The 22620-nt window shown below is 39.7% G+C and overlaps 1 protein-coding gene across 1 annotated transcript in view; it reads left to right on the top strand.

Moving 5' to 3' along the window:
* The window catches only part of LOC120517275 (SAP30 binding protein), a 63766-nt gene that overhangs the window by 11701 nt on the left and 29445 nt on the right, over positions 1-22620 (top strand). The window contains exons 4-5 of the mRNA XM_039739483.1: positions 2632-2679; positions 20240-20282. Of these exons, the coding sequence (XP_039595417.1) occupies positions 2632-2679; positions 20240-20282 (91 nt within the window). The remainder of the gene's footprint in view (positions 1-2631; positions 2680-20239; positions 20283-22620) is intronic.

The following is a 22620-nucleotide window of genomic DNA, read 5'->3' as shown; positions in this document are numbered from 1 at the left end:
TAAATATAACGAAGGGGGAATTACTAGTAGCACACCATGAGTTGATATTTTGACAAAACTGGAGTCCTGCTTTGGTAACTTGTTTTATTTGAAAGAAATCAACGTTGAAAGCCTATCCCTATGAGGAAAAATGTGTTGCTCTTTTACACGTAATGAGGTATTATTTTGGTTAAAGATAAACCCTTTGGTTCAGTTCATCCCACTTAAACCTCTTTACTTCTCAGGTGTCTTCACAGTGCCTTCAGAAAGTGTTCAGATTCCATAGCCTTTTTACACATTTTATCGTTGCAGTCTTCTGCTTAAACTCATTTATATAAATGTTTTCCCTCATGAAGAAACACTCGGTACATGAGAATGACAAAGAAAAAAAAATTACCTTTTTTGGCAAATTTAATTAAACTAAATGTCACTCGGATACAAGTATTCAGACCCTTGACTCGGTACTTGGATGAAGCACGTTTAGCTGCGGGGTTATTGTCTCCAGTCTTCTAGGGTGTGACGCAATAAGCTTGTCACACCTGGATTTGTAGATTTTTCTGCCATTCTTCTCTGCAGACCCTCTCGTGTTCTGTCAGACCATCAGTGGGCAGCAATTTTCAGGTCACTTCAAAAATGTTCACCTCCAGGGCATTCACAGAGTTGTCCTTGAGTCACTTCTGTGTTGTGTTTATGCTTCGGGTCATTGTGCTGTTGAAAGGTGAACCTTTGGCCCAGTCTAAGGTCCAGGTTGTCATGAAGGGTATCTCTGTACTTTGCTCCGTTCAGCTTTCCATCGACCCTGCTAGTCTTCTAGTGCCAGCTGGTGAAAATCAACCCCATGGTATTATGCTGCGTGGTAGATATTTAACATCTTACTAAAGGAAGAACTGGAGAAATCCGTAATCGGGCAGGAGAAAAGCTGTTCATTGTTATCTTCTTAATTACTCCTCGGCAAAAATGCCTTGGAGGGAGCATTCGTCAAAAGCAGTCCATTAAAGCCTGGACACAATGATCAGAGAAACAACGAATAGAGGTCCGTTTTATAAACTGTTGAATTTACATACAGTGTCAATCAGTTCCTACATTTACTCTGGTTGGTTTACACCCAAATTACTTATATAAAATAAGTCTATAATACCAGGTGTCCCAAAAAGAATATCGGAGTTTTAAAGAGCTGTAGCTTGGTGCCCATTCATCGGAGACTGCAGAGCAACCTAGTGGCGTCTTGAGGAATTGATCTGTGCAAGCAGTTCCTTTGACCTCATTGCTTGGTTTGTGCTCTGAGCTCTGGGACCTCCTATAGACCGGTGGGCACCTTTTCTACTCAAGTGCAGTCCATTGAATTGATCAACAGGTGGACTCCAACCAAAAACGAGGTGTAGGAACATTCAGTGATGGACAATAGAATGGGGTGTACCTGAGCCAGCTGTCAAGTGTCATAGCAAAGGGTCTGATTACGTGTGTCGGAGTAAGATTTCAGTTCAGGAAAAAGCTGACGCAGAAAAGGAAATGCTTTCAAAAAGTTGTCATTTATCTTAATATTGTACGAGGTGTGGCAGAAAAGTAATGAGACTGGCGACGCTGCGCTGTTGTCCTTGATAGAGCACGTGTATCAGTACCCTCCCATAGCTCAGTGCGAGTTTCAACTCCTTCCGTTAACTCCGTGATTTTTGTGACTGCTATTAGCGAAGTTGTGTTTTTGGTTGTGCATCACGTAAAATGGAACAGCGGAATTTGGAGCAACGTTGTGCCATTAAACGGCAAGTGTGACGTTTGAAAAGTTAAAACAGGCCTATGGGGAACATTCTTTATCCCGAGCTCAAGTTTTTTGCTGGCACAAATCATTTTTGGAAGGCAGAAAACACGCTGAAGATGAACACCGTTCAGGGAGGACTTCAACTTCGAAAACCAATGAAAACATCGAACGTGTGAACACGCTTGTGAGATCAGACCGTTTAACATTAAGAATGTTTAGTGAACAATTAAATTTGAACACATTTACTGTTCAAATTTTGACTGAACATTTGCACATGCGAAAGGTCTGTGCCAAAATGGTGCCGAAAAACTGCCCTCTCCATAACAGAATTTTTGACCTCAAAAGGCATTCCTGTGGTTCCCCAGCCCCCTTATTCACCTGACCTCAGTCCGTGTGACTTTTTCCTTTTTCCTAAACTGAAAAATGTCCTCAAAGGACGGCATTTTGGGACTTTAGAAAACATCCAAAAGAGTGTAACGGACATGCTGAAGACCATACCGGTTGAAGACTTCCAGCGCTGCTACCAACAGTGGGAACAACGTCTCCATCGGTGTGTAGCTGCCCAAGGGAACTACTTTGAAGGGGATAACATTGATTTTTGAAAAAAGTAAAAACTTTGGTAAATAAAAAAAAAAAAAAATCTGTCTCATTACTTTTCTGCCACACCTCGTACATAGGTAATGGGACTGTTAAATATATTATGACTATAATTTGTTCTTTGTGGTTTTGAAGCAGGAATGTTTCTATCGAACTGGTGTTAGTGTTGTTGAATAATAGTTTTCAGTATTAAAAAAAAAAAGATAAAGTGAGAATGATTTTGTTTCAATTTCCATTTCCCTGTCACCTTCCATTTCTTGCATGTTTCAGTGTAATCATGTTGCGTCTTCTCTTTGCAGGAAGAGGAGGAGTCAGAAACTGAAGTCAATGAAGCCGGCGATGGAAAGGTATTGTAATTTGCCAAGCAGTCACAGTGTTTGACACATCTCTGTGGGTAGTAAAAATTCATTGATTTGTAGTTTTATGAAGCAATTGGTAAGGGGTAAAAAAAAAAAAAAAATCCCTATTAATCCATCATACCAAAAATTTCATAGGATTAGAAATATGTGTTTGGTATTTGTATTCAGATTCTGTTTACTTTTTTTAGTTTACACGTCGTACCTAAAAACCTGAGTGTGCGGTTATGTTTGCGTATACAGTGATCCCTCACTATATCACGCTTCGACTTTCGCGGCTTCACTCTATCGCGATTTTTTTTTTCTCATACACGCTTAAGTCACTACGCATGCGCTTTCTGAGAACTTTTATCTAAGCCCTACGATGGCTCCTAAACGTGCTGCTTTTTCTAAGCCTTCTGACAATTAAAACTAAACTCCGGAGGAAGATGCTTACTATCCAGGAGAAGGTGAAACTCTTGGATATGATTAAAGATGGCAATACCCTACAAAAGCCTCCTCACGCATATGAAAAGACAGCGCCAGCCACTGCCTATCAAGATGTTCTTCAGCCGCGCACCCAGACACCCACTGCCTACTCCTAGTACTTCTTCACTGAAGACAACAACGCACCTGCTGAAGATACTGCACCACCTGAAGACTCTCCTACTGAGGTCGTGCCTTCATAGGTTAGTGGTTGTGTGCAATTAAATGTACAGTACAATAATCTACTATATAAATGCGTTCGGGATTGTCCTTCCGTCCCGTGAGTGCAAAGCGTAGCGGTATTCCGCTTATTACAGACTTACTACTTGCGGCTTGAGGTACGAAGCGACGCGATGTGAGCAGAGTTCTGGTGCTGTCATCGTTCCCTTGCTTTTGTGCGTGATGCACTGGAAAAATAGACAAAATTATGTCTCTGGAAATAATTAATGTTGATGGAGTACAAATGCCTCACCGCGTAGTAAATATCAGGGGAGATGGTGCTTGCTTATTCTCATCTATAGCTTATTTAGTGCATGAAACTCTGTCTTTAGCGGTACAGATTCGGGCTGACGTTGTATGACTTTGGACAGGCACTTGAGGGGTTAAAAAAAAAACTTAGGTTTTCGGGAGATGTTATGAATGGGCACTTTGATGTTCTTATTCCCTACACTTACATGCCTGATGTACACATGGAGCGCACAAAAATTGAGGATAAAAGTCGGTCGCCTTAAAAGGCGAGTGCGCCTAGTAATATGATATTTGTAACATCTAATATGTCTTATTTTCTCTTATTTTGTCTAATATATTGGGTAATACGAGTGTAATGGTGACTAAAGGGTGTTATTTCATGTCTAGAGGGCTCTAATAATGTTAAACGTGTTTAGAAGGTCGTAAACAGGTTTTCTATACTCTAACTGCGAAAATATTCGATTTATAAATAAAGAATCCTACTTCGCGAAAATTCATTTATCACGGTAGAGTCTGGAACGGATTAACCGGGATAAATGAGGGTTCACTGTAGTGTGGAAAAATGCCTGCTGCCTGTCTGCAGCTTGGCTTGGAGTGGACTGATTTTGCTTAAGTCTGCCACGTCAATTCTTTAAGAAACTTTGCCAGGACAGTTGGATGCTTCAGTTTTTGTTGAGATATCTCATAGATAAACCTCTATTATGTCCTAAGGGTAAATTGGACCTTTTACAGATGGTGAATAAATACTGTATATACTTGCAGATAAGTTGGGACTTGATTTTATCGTATAATTTCTGGTATTTTATAATGTCGGTCATATAAGTCGAATGTGGAAAGCTCACGCTATTGGTCCAAGAGATTACGATATGCTGAAGCCCACCTGAGAGAGTAACCATGGAGCACATGGCCTTTTTTTTTCTGTGTGGGTGCGGCAATGCGCTGTAGTACCCAAACTATTCCGAAGCAACGTTTGCACTGTATTGTGTTTTTTATTGTATCTCACACCCTCATACACCTTTATCGTAAAAGCATCCCTTATCTATGATGGAGCGTTTGATCAGACAAAAATATGAAGCTGGTTTTAAATTAAACGTCGTCGAAGTGGTGAAAGAAATTGGTAACTGTGCTGTTGCAACAAAACTTGATATGTCTGAGAAACTGATGTGAGATTGGAGGAGGCAAGAAAATGTTTAAAAAAAAAAAAAAAAAAATTGTTGCATTTTTGAATGGACGTATAAGTTGGGGTCTAATTTTTATAATCGTTTTATTCGGGTTTCAAGACCTGACTTATACGTGAGTATATACGGTAAGTGAATACATAAATATTATAACATACACAAAAGAATTGCTAAAAAAAGTGTGACTGGGCAAAAAATTAAAAAGAGAAGTTGTTGCCACTGTTGAGGCCCTATAAAGACATAGCACCTTGGGTATAAAGGAGTTCCAGTCATGTTTCTTGACTGGCTTCTGCTGAGTAATTCTTTGTCTGAAAGTCCTTGGTGCTGGTGAGTCACAGAGGATGTGCGGCGTTGCTCATAACAGCACTTCGTTTTCATTCTCTCCTTCACTACTATCTCCTGTGGCTCGAAAGTGCATCCCATAACTGAGGCTGCCTTTTTAATTGGTTTGTTAATTGGGTGGGCCTTGAAAATTGAAGTGATGTTACCAGCTCCGCACACTACAGCATAGACAATAGAGAACATGTTTTTGAAATTTCAGAATCCCCCCATTATCAAGTCTTGGTGACTTTTTCAAACTCCGGTAAAACCCAAACATTATGGGTAACTAATTACGGATTAGTGAACGGTTTATAAAGTTTACCTTTGGAGTGGTCACTTCAGTTTGTACATTTTGTAGATTTTCATGCCTGCTATTCGCTGATGATGGCAAACTAGGAAAATGATGGCAGAGTCAGTCAGGCTGGGGTGCCTTGTACTTGCATGTTTCTCTTTCCCAGCAGCTCACTTCTCCTGCTCCGTGAAATCATAATGAGTAAGCTACATGAGGCTGGTGACCGTAAACGTAAGGCATGCAGGCAGCGTAACTGATGTGGAACTGAATGATACAGGGAACAGGTGTCCTAGCTCTTTTTGTTTTGGTCACGTGGTATGTGTGCAGTGAATAAATGTGTACGTAGGATTTCTATTGCACTATAAACAACCATTTTTTCACATTAGAATGATTCAATATTTCTTTCTCTAATTTATTGGCAGAGCACCACAACGACCTGCCATCCATCATGATTAGATTCAACCAACAATATTACCTTAAAACTTCAACAAAAATTTTTAATCTGTATTGGGTATTTCTTTTGAAAATGTCATGTTAAAGAGTTTTGAACTTCAGTTAGCTACAGTCTTTTCATAACCAACAACTAACAGCACATCAATCCAATCAAATCGAACTCGAATCAAATCACTTGAGGCGGAGTGGTGGCTCTGAGGCTAGGGATCTGCACTGGCAATCGGAAGGTTGCAGGTTCGAATCCCGTAAATGCCAAAAGGGACTCTGCTCTGTTGGGCCCTTGAGCAAGGCGGCCCATAACCTGCAATTGCAGAGCGCTTTGAGTAGTGAGAAAAGTGCTACATAAATGCAAAGAATTATTATTACTTAAGATGAATTCCCCCAAGCCTATCTGGGTTATGTTTTCAACGACGTGATATTGTGAAAAGCTGTTAAATGCATTTTATAACCCAGTGACACCTGTAATTAATTTTCTACTAGCTGTGTAAGCCCATGCTGTAAAAGGCCCGGGCTTCTAGAAACGCATATACTAGCTACTGGGAGCCCGATCGAATTGGGCTACAAATTCTACTTTTGTGAAATTCATACTTTCTCTGCAAAGAATTATTTGTTTTGTTAAGTCCTTGAAATGATTTTGTTGTCATGGCACTGATTTGTGCTTAAAATAGACCTTTTCGGCCAATGCAATGAAGAGCTTCCCGTTTAAACGGGGCTGCGAGATGTCAACTCGGCTCTTCGGCGCACCTCATTTCATTTTTTTTCCGGCAAACAAATTTTCAAAACAAACCATATTTTACGACTCTAATCAGAGTCGGAGTAATAATTATGTTGGCGTGGTCATTTTTGATCTGAGATCGGCTAAAATTTAAACAGTGACTGTTGTTAATACCCAGCCGTCATTACTCAGTTTGCCAATAGATGTCAGGACGGACAGATGCCAAAACCGAACTGTCCAAAAATAGATTTCGACGTAACCAAGCAAATGGCGATACGTTCTACGGTTCCGGAACTGTCAAATGGTTTAAGTCCGTCGACGATGTTAGTCCTGGAAAGTACTATCCACCAAACCAACGTTCCAAAAACCAACCGAACTTACTGTTATCTGCTCGAACCAACACCGACTTACTATACTCGGCCGTCCAGTGGCGTCACTGAAGCATTCAAACATTCTTAGCCAATCATGCAATACTGCGTCCATGTTTGCCACGTTATGTTCAAACTACAAAGGCAGAGTCCCATTGTGTGGTACTAACTTGTATTGATTCGAGGTGTTGTTGTGCACACCATACATATGGATAGTATCAAATTATAAGAATATATATAAATTGTTGTCCTGTGATCATTCTTTCATGGTGTCACCAGAATATTTCAAAATGCTCCAACTTTCAAAATGGTGGTCTCTGAACACGCCTGTATGTTACGTCATACATAAATGTTTCTTATTTCTGTCTTCAGATCCTTATCTTTTGTAGAATACTGTATATACGAAGTGTGGCTTTGTATTTGTGTCATATTACCTCATTAATGAATTGAAACACAAAGACAAATGAAATTCTTTTCTCAAAAGCAGAGGATTGACAAATGTGATTGGGAAATGAGAACTAAGGTGTAACACGCCAGACTGACTGCACTTTAGCAGAACTGTCGTTCACTGTCCATACGGACAGCCATTGAGTATAACGGAATACAAAAAGATAAATTTAAATTTAGATAGTTTTAAACTTCATTAGGTTTTATTGTGTTATTATTGAAACATCTGAAGAGTAGACTGAAATTCTCAGTTGCATGTACTAATCAATGTGCAGCTTGTATTATATTACTACACTGAAAATATTTAATGTTAATAATCAAAATGCCTTATAACTTGTGTTTTATTTAAATTTATTATTCAGTTTTTTGATTGACGACTGTCTTATAACAAGTACCACTAAATCATGAGGACAGTTCTTTTATGAACATTTCAAGTCATGGGGGTATTGCATCATGAAGCCTGAAGCGCAGTATGGACTGTGTGGCTGTGGTCTCATGCCGTGTGTGAAGTGTTTCTAAAATCACTGGCTGTTACCTTCTCACTGTGGATTTTCTTTGCTTTTATAGACTATAAAATGTAAAAGGATTCAGATCTTTTCTCTCTTCACTTCTTTCCTCTTCCAAACAACTTGGGTGGGTCAATCCAAACCTGGGCTAATAGATTTCGTAATTCTACTAACTCACGTGCAGTCAGATGTGTGAGCATAAAGACTCTGTTGTAATAATCTGGTGAATTTGTCCAGGTGGGCTTTGTTTAATTTGGTTGTTTCTCAGCTGTTAGGGAATGTGGATAATCATTTTTATTGTATGTTTCTATTAATATTGTTTTTTATTTAAGTTTCCAAATCGAATTCCACAGTGTTATAGTAAAACGGTAAAGGCTGCAGATTAAAACTTAAATGGCATTAATGTGTTGTGATGTTATTGGTTTTGGGTTTGTCTTATTGTGGTTTTTTGCTGCCATCTTGTGAAATGGAAAAGTATTGCAGTCTAAACCACTTAAAAATAAACTCGGCAAAAAAAGAAACGTCCTCTGACTTTCAACTGTTTTTACTTTCAGTAAACTTAATGTGTAAATATTTGTATGAACACTAAAAGAGTCAACACCATAAGACATAAACTAAAAATGTTTCACAATGTGTCCCTGAAAGAAGGGAGGCTCAAAATCAAAAGTACCAGTCAGTATGTGGTGTGGCCACCAGCTGCTTGAAGTACTGCAGTGCATCTCCTCCTCATGGACTGGACCAGATTTGTCAGTTCTTGCTGTGAGATGTTACCCCACTCTTCCATCAAGGCACCTGCAAATTCCTGGACATTTCTGGGGGGAATGGCCCTAGCGCTCACCCTGCGATCCAACAGGTCCCAGACGTGCTCAATTCCTTTGACGATAAACACGAATCCGTCCATCACCCCTGGTGAGACAAAACCGTGACTCATCAGTGAAGAGCACTTTTTGCCACTCCTGTCTGGTCCAGCGAAGGTGGGTTTGTGCCCATAGGCGGCGTTGTTGTTGGTGATGTCTGGTAAAGACCTGCCTTACAACAGGCCTACAAGCCCTCAGTCCAGCCTCTCTCAGCCTATTGCGGACAGTCTGAGCACTGATGGAGGGATTGTGTGTTCCTGGTGTGACTCGGGCAGTTGTTGTGGCCATCCTGTACCTGTCACGCAGGTGTGATATTCGGATGTACCGATCCTGTGCAGGTGGTGTTACACGTGGTCTTCCACTGCGAGGATGATCAGCTGTCCTTCCTGTCTCCCTGTAGCGCTGTCTTAGGCGTCTCACAGTGCGGACATGGCAATTTATTGCCCTAGCCACATCAGCAGTCCTCATGCCTCCCTGCAGCATGCCTAATGCACGTTCATGCAGATGAGCAGGGACCCTGGGCATCTTTCACAGTCGGTAGACAAGTCTCTTTAGTGTCCTGCGTTTTTAGAACTGTGACCTTAAATGCCTACTTTCTGTAAGCTGTTAAGGTCTTAACGACCATTCCACAGGTGCATGTTAATTCATTGATTATGGTTAATTGAACATGCATGGAAAACATTGTTTAAACCCTTTACAATGAAGATCTGTAAAGTTATTTGGATTTTTAAAGCATTATTGTTGAAATACACAGTCCTGAAAAAGGAACGTTTCTTTTTTTGCTGAGTTTATATTGAAATCCTTGCAAATATCTAATTCAGGTGTGTCCAACTCCAGTCCTGGTGGACTGCAGTGGCTGCAGGTTTTCATACTAACCCTTTTTCCTAATCGGCGAGCAGTTTTCACTACTAATTAACTCATTTCCCTTCATTTTAATAGCCCTGTTTTTAAGAATTCAGTCCTCTGAATGGATTCCTTCATTAAGACAGCCAAACAGAAATGAGCCGTGAAACGAGCCAACAGCTGACCAACTAAATTAGAATGTCAAACTCCAACCAGTTTCTTAGTGAGAAGCCAATTCTTATAGTTAATTAAAGCTGTTATTGAATATCGGGACTTGTTGCCGCTCTCGCTCTGCCACAGCAGAACTGTTGCTTTTCTGTTCTTTTCCAAGACCACCGTCCAGATGTTTTGTTGTCCTGAGCAGACCAACATGTTTGAGACCTTCACCTTTCTTTATCTTCAGGTTAGCTGGTCTTGTTTTGCTTCGTTTCTCATTATCGTTTGGTTGCTCCATTAAGGAAAAAGAAACAACTAAGGGGTCAGAGTCAAGTCAATCATAACGAACGCAACACAAGTGAATCGGCAACAAAAATGGCTCATTGATTAAGAAGATGATTAGAATATGGCGCCACCAGGACCAGAGTTGGACACCCCTCATCTAATTAGAACAGGACATTTGAAGCTCTTTAATGGCATTTGTTTCTTGTTAATCTAATGTGTTGTAAAACAGAATAAAGTAATGGGCAGTTGTGAAGAATATAAAAATGATAGAGATAGATAGATATATAAAATATATATAGATATAGATAAGCAGCTGGACATCCACAAAGGGAGAAAATGAATCGCGTATCATGAAGTAGTTTTTATTCCTGAGTTTTCAGCCCCTGTCAGGGGCCTTCATCAGAGGATAATGCTGAGACTTTCAAGAATCAAAGGCAATATATAGAAAAAAATTAATTGCGGGGAGTTGGTATAGGTTGTAAAGTTTTGACTTATGCCCAAATGTCTGTTGATGGCGTACTCATTTGATAGCCAAGATTCGGCCAGCTCTCCGGCACTTTTAGTACTGGCCTTATATATACTGTGTGTACATACATAAATATGTGTACACACTTTCTCGTATAGGGAAAGCATTAGAATCGTCCAAAAATTTGATTTCAAGATTTTGATGAATCTCGATGTTTTAATCTTCCCTGAGTCAGAAAACTCCATTTTTAAAATTAAATTATTACTAAAGTCTCTTGCAACTTTTGACCCACTTCCGCATACAGAAAGTGGTAATTTACCTGAAGTGTTCGTCAAAATAAAAGTATCATGGCAAATTTTTTTATTCATGCAGCTGCAGTGTCTGATTTTATTCAACTATTATAATAGTTGTTCAATATCCATCCATTATCCTACCCGCTATATCCTAACACAGGGTAACAGGGGGTCTGCTGGAGTCAATTCCAGCCAACACAGGGCGCAAGGCAGGAAACAAACCCCAGGCAGGGTGCCAGTCCACCACAGGACACACACACCAAGCCCACACTAGGGACAATTTAGGATCGCCAATGCACCTAACCTGCATGTCTTTGGACTGTGGGAAGAAACCCACGCAGACACGGGGAGAACATGCAAACTCCACGCAGGGAGGACCTGAGAAACGAACCCCAGGTCTCCTTGCTGCAAGGCAGCAGTGCTACCACTGTGCCACTGTGCCACCCAGTTGTTCATTATATTAATTTGATATGATTTGTTGTTGATGGTTCTCTAATGTACATAATATAAAAATAGAATCATTGTCTTGCGGTTTACTCCTCAGATATCCATCCCCATATCTGAGTATACGAGAATGTTGAGGGGAGACCCATCCTACATACCTAATGCCAAGATGCCCAGACCCTTTTAAAAGCGGTCACACAGAAATAAATCAGAGCTACAATAAATAACCTTACACTTCAAGAATGTTTGGTGGGGAAATGGAGATCTAAAGGATGATTCATTCTCAAGAGGTCATGGCGAAAAGGTCAATTTCAAAGCGGAAGGAATTTTCAAAGCGCTCTCAGAGGACTGTCCTGAGCAAATATGTGGAGCAAAAAAGTAGCCATGTTCCTACTTGGGTTATTTTCAGCCGAGTAATTCAATTTATAGACACTTGACACAGGGGCAGGAAACCAGACCTAAGTTTCTGACTTGCTGTATTGTTCAGAATTTTTACCAATTTTGTGTTGCACTACTTTTTTTTTTTTTCTTTCTTTGAAAAAGGCTTAGTATATTTAACAATGTATTAAGGTGTCAAATTTCTTAGTCCATATAAATGTTTCATCCTGCCTAAGCGCTTTAATTGTTGAGCTCATAATTTTAGTGGCGCAATAATAGCACAAAGACGTGAGTATACCCTGACGTGCAGATGGGTGGTAGTAATGCCAGCTCCCATGATATGCATACCGGAAGACAATAAGGGTAATTGTTTGTGAAGTACACAGTGATTCAAGACTGGGATAGGCCAACAATAGTATAGCAAACCAAAGAAGCTAAACTGTGAAGAATTTGTCATCATGAATTTGCTAACAGTGCTACTTACTCATAAGATGTGTGCAGCCAAGGGTGAGACCAGTGGAATGTTGACTTGGCTGCTTTCTGGGATAATCATCATCACGCTTGCAGACAAGTCACAAAGATACTTATTTGTCAACTTTTAGATTTATAATTTCTATAGGGAGTTCCCAGTTAAAGTAATGTTAAGTTTTTTTTAACGGGCACAGTCCAAGTATTGACAGTTGCAAATGTAAAAAAATCGTGAGTGGTCTCCCCTTGTATACTCGGATATGGGGATGGATGTCTGAGGAGTAAACCGCAAGACAATGATTAGATTTTTACATACGTACATTAAAGAACCATCAACAACAAATCAAATGTAATAATATGTTGAACAATTATTTATAAAAGTAAAGTTGAACAAATTGGACTGTGCAGCTGCATGAATGAAAGGTAAAGTACCACTTCTGGTTAGTGGAAATAGCCTAAAAGTTGCTAGAAATCTGTTTTGTACCAAATACTTGTATTTAAAATTTGGTTGTCTTAAGTGAAAGCGTACTGATGTTATTGTGATTTATTTATATAAAATATTATATAAATAAATCACAATAATATATTATATACACACACACACACGCATCTAATTCTAAAAATTCTGTTTTTGGACTCTGAGGTCTAAAACGTTGACATTCGTTAAAATCTCGAAATTGAATTTTTTTGAGGATTCCAATACTTTCCCTATACATGAAAGTCAGGGAGGCCTAAAACATCGAGACTCCTCAAAATCTCGACGTCGAATCTTCGGACGATTACAATACTTTCCCTATAATTCGTATACAAGAAAGTAATGAACACAACTATTATCTTGTACATGTCTGTTTCCTTTTTTTTGAGGGAGGAGAGCGTCCCCTGACAGCACTTCTGATGTCGAAATTCTAGGTAGGATGTTTTCCGTCTAGAGTTTCTAAATTGCCCAATTGTTCACTGCGTTGGGGTAGTCTGCTTTCCTTTTCCAGGGCATAAACCTGCGGTTAAGGTTTGCTGTTCATGCTTGTGAGTTATTAGGGTTGCGCGGTATACCCGTACTAACAACTAAAAGGCCTGAGGGGTTACAGTTTATCCCTTTTTTCAGCTGTGCATTTTTGATATTGGGATATTTAGGCATATCTTTTTATTTTTTTAACTTTTTTTAACTTTTCTTTAGACAGTTTTGGTGGATATTTGTGTTTACCCCCTCTAGGCAGACTGGTGGAGATTCCGGCCTGCTTTTCTGGCCAATTTGAAGGCCTCACACCACTGTGGCTGCTACACTTCCCAAGAGTTTTCCATTTACCTTCCCAAAATGTGTGCGTTAGGTTAATTAGTATTTCTGAACTTGGAACCCCTGTTAGATGTTTGAGCACGCTTCAGTTTTGTGCAACACTAGGATTTTCTAGTACTGTATTTGATTAACAGTATTTTACCAAAAAAAAAAAGTGTTTTGGATGTTGTGAGTAGACGACTGGATAATTGACAGGTCGGTTTTGCTATGCAAGTAACCTGACATATTTTTCCTGAACATTTTAATGTTGTTTGCTGCTGTTCAGTGTTTTATAAAAGCAGGGGGCACCCATTGTGGCATTTTATCAGAAACTTTGTCATCTCTGCTCTTCACAGAATCCTGAGTTCACTGCAAAGCATACGGGTTAAGCAGCATTGAACAAAAAAATCCTTTTTGGATGTATTATTTATTTATTTTATGTTTTACCATCTTTAAAACTGAATGTTTACTACTATCCATTTATAAGAGAGTGAAAGTGAATTGGTAGTTATTTGCTTTGTAGGTAAGTGCTTTTCATTATAAATCTATTATTCCACTGAGTTTGTTTATTTGAGATCAGTGGGCCACACCATTTGAATGCGCTTTTCCTCTATTTTTGGGTGGGACTGTGTTTTCAACTTTTATTATTGTGCACTGCCATCCTAATCTTGCCGGTGCACCCCTTGGTTATGGCAGCTTTAGGATTTCCACGTCCTGCCACTTTTCCTGCAATTTGTTTTCAACTTCTGGCTGCTGTTCCAACGGATCGTAAATCTTTCTGTTTGCAAGCAGCCCTCGGTGAGATGCAGCATTGCAGTGATCACCGGTGGTCCTGGCAATTTTCGATAATTGCAACTTAGAAATAAATGTAAACTCCCATTTAAGTGTTAGGCATTTTTTTTTCCTTACCCATTCCATGTCCGCTTTTTCTAAATTAATGTGGATACAGATTCTGCATAGTAGCTGTTTTCATATTTATTCAGAATTGACCTTTGTGTGCCGAATATGAGAATTTGTAGTGAGTTCCATATGCATCCACAAGCCCAAGTTCCTGATATTGTTGATAATCGGTACTCGTCACATTTAGACTCTCGACTCCGTGCAGACTTCCCAGTGTGAATATAATTTGATAAATTCCAGTAGAAAGCTGCAGGAGTGTAGTTTTACGTATATACTTTACTAGCTGTCCCTTGCGGCTCCACCCGCATAGCAGTGAAAAAGGAGAAACTTTAAAAATCAATAAACAAAATAATTTGTATTGAGAAGAATTTATAATTTGATAGCTTTTGTATTCGAGGGCCTTGATTATACAATATTTTTGGTTTTACTATCAGGGGCAAGAATGTAGCAGTGATCTCTTTGGCAAAAATGTAAAACGTTGGCATGTTATCTGGGAAAGCGGAAGGCAGGTATGCTCCGACGTCGAACGTTGGCAGTGTTCTGACAGGAGAGCGTCCATCGCGTGGGCAGAAGTGTACGTGGTCATGATATCTCTGACAATGAGCAGCTACCCTCTCGCTCTGATCTTTCTCTCTCACAAACCACAAGCGTTACTCCTTAACAATCTGTAGATGATGATGTTTTTTGAACAAATGGGTATCGCTAGCTAAGCGGAGGCAAGGTGCCCTCCAAAAGGTGGCGAGAGGTAGAGTGACTTGAATGGAGGCTGGCGTGTGAGTGAGGAGGACCCCATCCTGCTCCCTACTCCAGAGGTCCCGCTTCCCCCTCCCCTTGGCCCACAGTCCCTCTCTCAGATTTGTGCAAATAAATCGGTGCCACAACCGAACTATGATGCTTAGCACGATGAGAGAAGTCGCAACGATAACCAGAATGTTCAAGCAAATTTATAGAAACAAACCCGATCTAATCCGTTAAGTAGTTCTGTCCTGAAAAACAGACATTTTGGATTTGGATCCAACCACCACCCCACGTGACGCTGAAGTGCATCCTGAAGTGCGATTGCTGTGTCTGTGTAAGATTGTTTGTCCGTTGCCAGGGCAGGGAAACCGCAGGCTCACAACACTGCAGTCAGGTGCCACAGAAGCAAATCCTAAAAGATTGCGGGCGCACTATAAGTTCCTGTCTTGCACCACAAAACATGAGGCTTTGTTTCAGTACTTTAGGAAAACCAGCTTTATTCAGCTTGAAACAGGAACAGCATGGTTATTTATTGTAGCGGGATCTTCCACTCTACTATATTTAGACACAGCAGTCAGGCAGGGTCATGGCCAGGCTAGTGGCCAAGTAATACTGTGCCCTGCATCACCCATCGAGATCTTTTCTGTTTGCTTTGGTGAAGAGCCGCCCCAGCACTGTAAACCTGATGTTGCCCCAGTAACAGACAGTCTTCCACAGATGCGGTGATCGCACTTCAGGACGCTCTTCGGCCTGCTGTCTAGTTGGGGGAGGTCACAAGAAAGTTAAGAAACCTCGCATTTTTTTGAATGAGTGCCACATTAATAGGAATGTTTCTTGAACGAGCAACACTGAACCCCCAAAAAAACGGCTTTTTCAACGTCTTCAAATGCAGAAGTTCGCATACATTTGCAACCCGAGATTTTCTTCTTTTTTTTTTTTTGCTCTGTTTTTCAAGACAGTTGACAGCGTCTGGTGAAATTCCGAATTCACTGGCAACGTCCTTTTTTTTTTTTTTTCTTTTTGCCGCAATCAAGAGCTGCAAAAATGTAAAGGTTTTTTTTTTTTTTTTCCCCCTAATATGAGTTATCGTTTTTTTGTGTCTGCTATTTCAATCGCAGGGTGTCAATGAGTTAAATTCCAATGGATTTTTTTCAAATGTTGATGAGCAACAAGCAAAAGGTATCACTGAAAACCACCGAAAACAAACACGGCAACAAAAAAAATAAAGAACAGTGTTTCTGTTTGGGGATCGTTGTGCACAACTGAGCTGCGGCCACAGAACTAACTGCTCTGCGGATGATTCATTCAGGCATTTCAAGGTCTTTTAGACACTTTGTTGTAATGAAAGTATCAGCTGAATGTACTTTGTAATAATGAGATTTCTATAGACTCACGTCATATGGGGAAACTGTCGAGACTGTAAAACTACTTCATTGTAATGAAAATTTCGTTGTAAAGATATTTGTTGTAACGGAATTTGAGAGAGAGATTTTATTATAGCTTTATTACTGGCAAATATCAATAAATAAAAAATGAGTGAAATAAAAATAACAATCTTTTTAAATTGTATATCCGGTTAATCAAACCTGGGGGTGGGCGAGCGAGGCCCCCTAGTGTGTGTATGTATGTATGTATGTATATAGATAGAGATGTGCGTTATTTGCCTACAGTTGCTACAGTCTGTTCTGCACTATCCTTTTCAGCGATTGGAAGGACGAATTCAGTAGTTTAGGTCATCTGTGGTTATGTGTACTGCTTACTTATGTGTGCCAATCTTTGCTTTGTTTGCCATCTATGGCACAAATTATAAATCAACTAGGCTGACCCGCCTTTTAAGGTGACCGACTTTTAAGTTGACCACTTCTTAAGGCAATTCAATATGTAGATTAATTTGATATTTTATACAAACTCATTAATTTGGTTATATTGCATTTGAGCGGTATTACTTTAATACTCTTAGTTTCTGTTATTTTTGTGATGAAATTTCAACTTTTTTTCTATATTGAGGTCGCCCTTTTGAACCCCCCTGATATTTACTACATGGTGAGGCATTTGTACTCCATCAACATTAATTATTTCCAGAGACATAATTTTGTCTATTTTTCCAGCGCATCGCGCACAAAAGCAAGGGAACGATGACAGCACCAGAACTCTGCTCACATCATGTCGCTTCGTACCGCAAGTAGTAAGTCTGTGATAAGTAGAATACCGCTACGATTTCCACTCACGGGACGGAAGAACAATCCCGACCGCTTTTATATAGTAAGAAAGAAGAAGAAGATATCGCACAGTCTGGAGTAGAAAATCATCTTTTACCTGGAAAAATGAAACTACAAATCCCATCATGCATTGCAAAATGGACAGGGCGTGTGTGAAACTCCGCGCCTCGTAGCACTCACGGGCTTTTATATAGAAGGATACAATCCGATTGTCTTCTCAGGTTTGTTCCCATTGACAAATATGTGTAAGAAATAAGCGGTTCATGATACAAGACCTTAAAAATGTGAGATATTTAGGTTTTGCTCATTTTGTTAGCTTATTTCATATCCAGCATTAGCCTTTACTGGGAATAATGATGGTAATAATGATAATAAGTTATAATGGTGCTGGGAGTTTGTTGCAGACTCTTACAATGCTTTATTTGACCTGCTTCTCCATTGGCATCTTAAATGCATTCATTCATTTTCTTAACCAGTTTATTTCAGGATATGGCCACCAGTCCTTAATGCACATCCCCTTGAATCCGACTGGTGTCTGGGAGAATATACAGTTTTTTATAATACTGGAAGGTCTTTTTTTTTTTTGTATCTTTTAATGGTTGCATTAAAATGGTTCAGTTTCATTGTCTGAATTGCATTGTAACGTCTACAGTACATTTAAGAGTCTGACTGATTCAACTGATTGTGTTTGTGCCGCCCACATGGCTATGCCCAGCTTATTTAGAGAAGATAAGAGTTTGCTTTAATTTATGAGGTTTTGTGTTCAGTCAGTTCCGGTGTGCTTCTGTTTGTGGAGGTTATTGTTTTGTTGGGCCTTTTAGATCTCATCCTAATCTATTATTCTAAACAAAAGTGCCCAGTGACTCCTGGGGCATTCCAAGGGAGCCTGAGGCAATCTTTGAAATGCAGTCCTCCCACAGTGACCTTGGACTGCTCTTTTATCACCTCTCAGTGGGATGTACCTGGTGTAACTTCCATTGAAGATGTCATTAGGCTTTCTCAGTATATGTGTACACTCCTCCTCATGACTCCTTTCAGTCTGGGAAAGCAGTGGGTCTGTTCTGAGGTCATTGCAGATTGTTGAGCTTTTTATCACACTAGTGTAACACGCAGACCCTCTGGCCTCATGCACTTCTCCATCTTTACTGTTTTTGCATTCTGTATCTTGTGTCTTGCCCTTCTTCCTATCATAGTGTTCTTTGTCACTTCATCAGCATTTTGCTTCACACTCAGTAGACTCCACTGGTCTCTCCCCACTTAATTTACCTGTCACTTAGCTGTAAGGAACCTACAAGTGTCAGTTTGCTACTTCCTAAACTTTGGCAAGTCAAATAATTTGATCAGGTCATAAGCTTTCAATCAAGACCAAGAACGAGATTCTAACCCCCAGTAGTTAGTGGGGCAGACAGACACATTTTATACCGATAAATGGATAATGGAGAGCAGCTGCCTCGGAGCACTCTATAGAGATATGCAGAAGAAGCTCAGAAGGCAGCATTGTCTTTTAATAAGAGCGGTCCAGTCCTTGGACTCCACTGCTTTGCATCTTCATGCTATCTTGATACTCATCATGAAAATATCAATATAGGAATATGACCCTTGCTAGATTTATGAGATTGCACCCCTTATGCTCATTTTGAACAGGATTACCAAGAATGAGAGGATCACTTTTTTCCTTCACTGATCCTTGACTCAGGATCCTGTATTTCCTTCGCACTTCTCATGAGATACATTGTAAAGTTGAGCTGCCTTCACGCTGACAAAACACATGTAGGGAAGGACTGGTCAAATCCCATTTAACATCCGGTATCTGGGGTTTTTTTGGTCCATTTTAGTGGAACCATTAAGAATCTGTTGGACTTTGCTTCTCTGGTTTACACTGTTGAGTAGAGCCGAGCTTCCACTCTCATACTATAGTGTGGTGTGTGGTTGTTTTTTTTTTTTTAATATATATTTATTATATATGTATATTATACACACACACACTGCTTGCTTCGCAATCCCACCCCAGGGCGCTCCACACGTCGGCCACTTTGCATCTCTGTCGCTTACGTTGAGAAGGGGGTGGCTGAACGCACGGTTTGGAGATGCGGACAGATCACCTGCTTGCTTACTGCTCCTCCTGCCGTGCTGCGTGTTCTGTTTCTCGCACTGTGCGTTGATCATTTCAAAGCCTGTACAGCAGCTGTCCTCGCTTCACTCGCTTACCCAACCCAAGCCCACCACCCAAAACCTGAGGCGTGCTAATATATGAGAATGAGCGTTTTAGAGGGTACCTGGTCATTGGAAGAGAGATCACGGTCACTTGGTTTTTCTCCCCACGCACAAGATGCTCTCCCATCAGAGCAGTGCCAATGTTTGACGTTGGCAAGTATCTGCCTTCCACTTCGCCAGATATACCATGGCAGCTTTTTTACGTTTTTGGCAAACGGATCACGGCGACATTCTCGTCCCTGATAACAAAACCAAAAATATTGTATATCAAGAGGACCTCGGTTACAAAAGCTATCAATATAAATTCTTCATTTTTGATTTTTCAAGTTTCTTGTTTAACTACTACTCAGATAGAACTGTGGGGAACAGCTAGTATAGAATAAATGGCCGTTTCCTTTTTTCACTAGTTGAAATTGTGAAAAGTGTAACTGGTTGGTTTTCTCTTTGATCTCACAGTGGTGTGAAGAATATTCTCACTTTACTGTTTTCATAGTATGTTGCGCGGTATTTTGTTGTGTGTTGAAGTCCACACTACAACAGCTTCAAATTCCATATAGATTAATCGACCCTTGGTGGGATTGACTGAACAAATTATTTTACTTATAAAAGGAAATCTTTATGATACCAGTATAAATGCTCTACCCACTGATAGGCATTTAGAACTGCTTACTGCAGATTTTTATCTTTATTTGGACACGCAACATTCTAACAAAAGACATTTGTACAAGTGAGAAAGAGAAACACTTCATAAACATTGCAAAATGAACCCTCACCTGACTTCTTGTATTTTTCCTTTTTTTCTTTCAGGAGATCTATGATGGAGAGAGGAGAGATACAAACGAGCTGGTTGGTAAGTGGACTACGTCTTCGCCAAATTCTGTACTTATTGCTTGTAAATTCATTTTTCTTCACTTAATCTTCAGAAAGGTGTTATGAAATATATTGCTAATCAGTACCATAAAGTTAAAACCTCAAATGTAATTTATAAATGGAGTTTATTCAGACACATTGCATGCATACCTGATAAATGTTTCATAAGTGCCAAAAGCCATTCTTCAAATAAAGTACAGTTGTATTATTAAAAAGAGTTAAGGGCCACAATCTATTTAGGTAGTGTTTCTTTCTCCATGTGCTTTTTAATATAATATGGCGTATACAAAATTACAGATGATGTTTGTAAATGAAAAAAATGGAAGTATTGGGGGAAAAAAAACAAACAAATGGCCCTTCACGATGGGTGTATTGACAGTCAGACTCTAACATATAGAAAGAGAATTCCAGAAACGGGGAACCACAAATCTGAAAAGTCCTGCCCGTGATTGTTTTAAGGCAGTTTTAAAACCGTGTAAGCCATCAGCAGTCTGTCACGGTGTTGGTTATTCTGGAGTGTTGGGAGGTGCCGTTTTATGAAGTCATTAGCAGAGCTTTTCATATTATTCAAAGCCAGTGTAAACGAGTTGAGGGGTAATGTGGTCCGGTGCATTCTGAATATTCTGTAACATCTTGATGATAAACTCAATAAGAGAGCCTGTGGTTGGTCAGCTAGCACAGAAATATCAAAAATCTGCGATTGGCCGGTTTAGAGAGGACTTTTAAACCTAAATTGGTTCTTCCCATGAATATTTGGACAACATACGCTTTAATACCAGGACTGCCAAACATTTCTGTACTGTACAAACTGCGTTTTGTTCCTCTCTTTTATATACTATACTTGTTTGTCACAATAGTTTTTTCTATACAGAGTCCCATCTCGGTTTTGAATTTTAGGGTTTCAGTGGATTTATACGTTTTAAGTAACCCAGAACCCGATGGGACCACTGTCATATTGATGGATGAGTGAGTGGTTATGGAGACAGTAACTCAAAAGTAATCGCTCAGTTAGATTTACCGTAAGTACTCGCAGATAAGTTCTAGCACGGATAAGTCGGGGCTGGATTTTGCCGTATGATTTCTGGTATTTCATAATGTCGGTCGTATAAGTCGAATGTGGAAAACTCGCGCTATTGGTACAAGGGATTATGATATGCTAACACCCACCTGAGAGAGTAACCACGGAGCACACCGCCTTTTTGTTTTCTATGTATTGTCTGCTTGACCACACAATAATACCCAAACTATTCTGAAGCAACGTTTTGCACTGATTTGTGTTTTTTGTATCTCATGCCCTTATTCACCTTTATCATAAGAGCATCCCTTATCTACGATGGAGCGTTCGATCAGAAGAAAATATGAAGCTGGTTATAAATTAAACATCGTTGAAGTGGGGAAAGAAATTGGTAACTGCGCTGCTGCAACAAAATTTGATGCGTCTGAGAAACTGATATGAGATTGGAGGAGGCAAGAAGATGTTAAAAAATGAAAAAAAAAATTAAGTATTGCATTTTTGAACAGGCGTATAAGTTGGGGTCTGGTTTTTATGATCGCTTTTTTGACTTACACATGAGTATGTACGGTGTACTTTTAAAATTCTAGAAGCCTATTGGTTTTGAGCAAAATGAGTCCAGTAGGTTGTACTGTAAACAGATTATGATTTTTAAGTTGTATGTGCACATTGGTCTGCAATATGTTTCTGCTAAAATGACAGCTTTACGAAGGGACTGTCATGTGCTAGACATCAGGTTTTTGTACATTGCTATATGTCGTATTGATCTACTGTGGCGGTTTATTTTGCTTTTGTCATTGTGACAGTGAGAACCGGCAAAAGTAAGAATCCCAATGCATTAGTAAGATTTAGAAAACAAAAATGTAAACAACTAAAGAGCTCAAGTTCTTCTGGTTTATGCCAGATTCTGGCAGAAAATGCCATACCAGAGAATAAACCGATCGACTCAAGTGAGAGTGATGAGTAGTGCCGATTCCTTACAGATGACCTACTTTAGTGCTGTCTTTGTGGAGTTTCCATGTTCTTCTCTGTTTCCTCCACTTTCCTTTTAAGATTTCGATTTCATTTCAGTCCAAACAAATACAGTCAGGATGGCAGTTTTAAGGGGCTGCAGTGTGTGTGTGTGTGTGTGTGTGTATATATGCCCTGTGATGGTCTGTGCAGTTTATGAAGGATTTAAGCTCCTGCGCCCTTAGATCCTGTATCTGAAAAATGTAAGAAATGGGCCAAAAATGGAAATCTACCATATTGTTTAGTTTCTTGTCTTAACTGAGGAAAACTTAGGTGTTCAGAGAATTTTAAAATG

This window comes from Polypterus senegalus, chromosome 17 (assembly GCF_016835505.1).
Source record: "Polypterus senegalus isolate Bchr_013 chromosome 17, ASM1683550v1, whole genome shotgun sequence".
NCBI lineage: Eukaryota > Metazoa > Chordata > Cladistia > Polypteriformes > Polypteridae > Polypterus > Polypterus senegalus.
Note: the sequence above shows the minus strand (reverse complement) of the source record. Positions and strands in the feature narration are given on the sequence as shown.